General features: G+C 35.7%; 1 protein-coding gene across 1 annotated transcript; it reads left to right on the forward strand.

The window, feature by feature from the left end:
- The first annotated feature begins 1,038 nt into the window (after positions 1–1,038).
- LOC133333375 (glycerol-3-phosphate acyltransferase 1, mitochondrial) lies at positions 1,039–4,060 on the forward strand. The gene is made up of 6 exons (XM_061541691.1): positions 1,039–1,074; positions 1,219–1,383; positions 1,448–2,299; positions 2,377–3,159; positions 3,460–3,793; positions 3,864–4,060. The coding sequence occupies exons 2-6, from the start codon at positions 1,267–1,269 to the stop codon at positions 4,058–4,060; spliced, it is 2,283 nt and encodes a 760-aa protein (XP_061397675.1). The 5' UTR covers positions 1,039–1,074; positions 1,219–1,266.
- Positions 4,061–4,672: the final 612 nt, after the last annotated feature.

Here is a 4,672-nt window from a genome sequence, read left to right on the forward strand (position 1 = left end):
ACTAAAAATGAATGGAGTGTCAATTTTTTCACAATATGGTATTACAAATATGATTATAATTTTTTACCAAAACTCTTAAAGATTGCTCTCTCAATGCTGTAATGTTTCATTAATTTTTTATTAAACATTCTTATAGCTCTTAAAAAATCACGCCTTATTATGGTCTTAAAATTGTTCACGATCGTAATATTTATTTTTCAATGAATACAAATTTGTAATAGTTAATAATTGCTATTGTTTTATTATTTTATGAAATATTTCTCTTTTTCAGAGCTCCTTCGATAATTGCCAGCTTATTTCCCAATCTTCACTTGAAAATTAATTATAGATCGCAATTGTTAAAATTCAACACTATGGGCAATGAACTTCTTTTGACTATACGCAATAGTTCTAAAACAGTAAGTAATTAGTTATGAAAACAAAATAAAAAAATGATTTAATAGAAAAAATATATTCCCAACCTTCAAACCATCAAAACGAACTAGTGTGTAAGTTTACAACAAAAATAATGTTCTGTCAATGTTGCAAATCCATCATTTGTATACACAGAGCGTTCAGATCTGTGCCTAGTAAAAGTCCTAAACACTGAAAAATATTTACAAACTCCACTCGATCTATAGTCTCTATTCCAGAGCATAATCGACACATCTGCTTCACCCAAAAAAAATCAATTAAATGATTATTCAAATTATTGAGTTTTCGGTCATGGAATATTTTTCGAACACACCTATTACCGTCACACGGATGCGAACCGGTCTGTTGACAACCAAGTCGATACTGACATACTTGTCAGAAGCTCACACCAACAGCTGTTGTGCCGAAGACATATTAAGCTTTGTCAACGACTTTGGCTGACAGATTTCGGATTTGCGGCAAAAATGCATGTGCGGTGCATCTTTTGTTTGCTTTTTTAATTTAAAGTCACGAAATTTAATTATTTTGCAACAAATGAAGGCACATAACTAGTCCATCGCTGTCGTAGTGTTGTGGGCAACAATTTGTTGAAGCCACTGAGATTACATTTGCAACAACAAGATGAGTGAATTTGTTATTAGAACGCGTGGTTGGTTTGAGGTGGGTGCATACAAACCGACAAACATATGTAGATAGGTTGTCATGTATATATTTCCTCCAAATTATTGGCATTAATTATAGATGTTTTGGCCTGTTATTACATCACAACCAATTGTCGTTTAATGAACGTTTCTCTGTCTTTAGGAACCGAAACGGGAAAATGCACTGGCTCATGGCATTGGTACCCAGAATATGTTGGACATGACTCCGCATGCTGGTCGAAAGCCATACAACTCAATATTCGATTGGGGTGTCTACTTCCCGTACATCGCTCAGACGACACGCAGTAAACAGTTTTCCTATCCTCAGGTAATGATTTGTTTGTATACGCGGTTGTCCATACAATTTGTCTGTATTGTTGTCGTCCTTGCAGGTGTCCAATCTAGTACAAAATGATCCGGTTCTCCAAAGAGCCATTAAACAAGCAGCCGAACAAATGCTTAAGGAAAAACAGTCGAACTCGGGGAATTCTAATGAAGATCTCAATAGAAATAGTGAAAACAAAGATAGCTATTTAGAGGAGTCCATGGCCGATTATCAGCAGTTTCTAAACAAGCAAGAACGCCGTGCCATCAATATACTCAAAGACATGCGTTCCACTCTCAACAATTTTCTGCTCGCCCTAACTTCATGGATATTGTACAAGCTGTTGCCTTGCTTTCTGAGTGGTGTGGTCACACATACTCAGCAGATTGAAATGTTGAAAGCAGCCACGGAAAAGGCTCCGGGCATACCTCTTATATTCTTGCCGTTGCATCGAAGCCATTTAGATTATATTATGGTTACGTTCATTTTGTACAACAACGATATTAAAAGCCCTTTGGTGGCAGCTGGTAATAATTTACAGATTCCTGTTTTTGGTGAACTGCTTCGGGGCCTGGGAGCCTTTTTCATTAAGCGAAAAATCGATCCTGTGGTAGGAAAGAAAGATATACTGTACCGTGCTATACTGCATTTGTATCTGCAACACGCTCTAAAAATGGGCCACAACGTGGAGTTCTTCATTGAAGGAGGTCGTACTCGAACTGGAAAACCGTGTCTTCCCAAAGGCGGAATTCTGTCGGTGATTGTTAATGCATTTATGGACGGAAGTATACCAGACGCTCTTATTGTCCCAGTGTCGGTCAACTATGAAAAACTCGTTGATGGAAATTTTGTTCGTGAACAAAAAGGAGAGAAAAAAGTCCCAGAGAGTTTTGGAAAGGCAATATCAGGCATATGGAAGGTAAATTAAAAAACGATTATCATTAAAAATATATTTTTGCATCACAACCATTCTAACGTATTTTCTTCTATTTTTAGGCCTTAAATTCCAAATATGGACTTATGCGAATTGATTTCAACGAACCTTATTCGATCAAGGAATTGGTACAATCGTACAACAAAATCGCCAAAGAAGATGGTTCCATGAGGATCTATAAACCCTCAGCTCGTACCTTGCAACACAATCAATCCACCTCATCCCTATACGGTACAGATGTTGTATGTGAGGAACATCGCAATCTCATCGATAGCATATCACGACAAGTTGTCTACGATTGTGCAGTAGCTACATCTGTCATGTCCACTAATGCGTTAGCTTTCTTGTTGCTCACGCGATATCGCAATGGTGCAACAGACAGCGAAATCGCAAATGGTTTAGACGAGCTGCGGACAACGCTGAAGGGTCGAAAAGATATTGGATTTTCTGGTGAATCTTTGCATATTATTAATTATGCCGCGGACCTGTTGGGAGAAAATTTAGTTGTTCGATCAAAAGACGACAATGGCTATACAATTATAAGACCGAAGGGGACAGTAGAAAGTTGGATTGAATTGGCATATTACTCCAATACGATAACACCGCACTTTGCTTTGCAATCGATAGTATTGACTACGTTCCACAAATTACTGCCGTCCTCAGACCAATTGAGTGAAAAGCAGCAGCCTGGTGTTTCCCGGAAAAAGCTAATCGAAACCGCTTTAGAGAACTGTGAAGTCTATAGATACGAATATATACTCAATAAGCCCACTCAAGTTCTGGCCAACATGTTGGAGCTAGCATTAGATGAACTGATAATGCAAGGTTTTATTAAGACTGCACAGGTTCGTAAATAATTGTTTATTTTAAAAGAGGGTGTACCAATAGCCGGCAATTTGTATAAACATATATAAACAAATTACGAATTGTTTACAATTACTTCAAGAACTTTGTTTGCACATAAACTTTTCATATGCATTATCGTATAATGCCAACAGTAATATGCTGAAATTCTAAGCGAATTTAAATACCTAATATACAAAAACAAGTCTATTGGTACATACCCAACATAGAAACATTTTGTGAAATATATATATATATATATATACGTTTCGGGATAATGCTTATTGTTGATATGATTTTAGTCCGACAATCAAAATGATGCCCCCATGGAAACAGTACGAATGGCTAGAGCCATAGCTTCCTATATAGAAAATAATGATATGGATGAAGATGATGATGTGCCTAACGATTTTGAGAATTTGGAGCAAACGGAGGAGCCAGATATTTTCCTAGTTCGCGATACAATAAATCAACAGAAGGCAATTTGTGAAGTTCTAGCCCCATTTGCTCAGACATACTACATTGTTGCCGACTCACTGTTTATTTTGTATAAGAACTCTATACTCGAAAGTGAATTTATAAAATTCGTAATGAAGGAATTACAAGACAGAGTGAACAAAAATCATTGCCCCTATTGTAAGTACTGCTAACTCGCTTGGTTGAAGCATACATTTTAAAATTAATGTTCTGTGTCTGTCTCTTCCAGCTGAAAGTATATCCACTGATTCAGTGCGAAACTGTTTAAAAGTCCTTGAGAAATGGTTCGTCATTGAGATAACTAACCAAAGTGGTCTGCGGCTATTGGCTTTGCGGACACCCTACGAAGCAAGTCGTGAATCTTTAAAAAACATAGTCCAACGAATGTCCAATGTCGTGCCACTTTACAATAACGGTTATTTTTAACCTTTTCGAGAAATACATTTTAAATATAACTTTTAGAAAACATACTTTTTTGTAAATTTCACATTGTTTACATCTCGTAGAAAATGACAACTCTCATTTTGACATACATTTTCCTACTATAAGTTGTGGAGCTTTGTTTGTAAAACAATGCGCTACTTTAGCTATAAGGTGTATATTTGTAAGCGATTCAAAATCAATCCGTGAATGCCAAAGTCCTATCAGCGCTATATTATTATCGGAGAATGTCAATAAATTCGTACCGAACATTGTAAATGTTATTTATTGGAGTCCATAAAACATTTATAAAACTTTGACTGAAACATTTTATTTATTTTATATTGCATTTTGTTTGCAATAAATGTATATTATGAAATAATAATAAAAAAAATCCAAATATTTCAGATACATACATATGTTTGCGAAAGAAACCCTGAAATAAATCCATAAACATATCGAATAACTGTTCTTATTTCTATAAAACGAAGACAGGTATGTATATTCAAATTCGCATTAGTGAAACATGATTAAAGGTATGGTATTGTATGTTGTATTTAAAATGATTGTAATACAGGTAAATACAATTGCTTTATGATTGGTTCAGGTACGGTGAAA

Source organism: Musca vetustissima, unplaced genomic scaffold (assembly GCF_032173495.1).
Source record: "Musca vetustissima isolate MV318-11 ecotype Yass unplaced genomic scaffold, APGP_CSIRO_Mvet_v1 utg6724, whole genome shotgun sequence".
Lineage (NCBI taxonomy): Eukaryota > Metazoa > Arthropoda > Insecta > Diptera > Muscidae > Musca > Musca vetustissima.

Excerpts from the sequence above, each read along its gene's own strand:
- LOC133333375 (XM_061541691.1), top strand. The coding sequence starts at position 1,267 with ATGTTGGACATGACTCCGCATGCTGGTCGAAAGCCATACAACTCAATA. Across the intron at positions 1,384-1,447 it reads AACAGTTTTCCTATCCTCAG|GTGTCCAATCTAGTACAAAA; the intron begins GTAATGATTTGT and ends TCGTCCTTGCAG. Across the intron at positions 3,794-3,863 it reads CAAAAATCATTGCCCCTATT|CTGAAAGTATATCCACTGAT; the intron begins GTAAGTACTGCT and ends TGTCTCTTCCAG.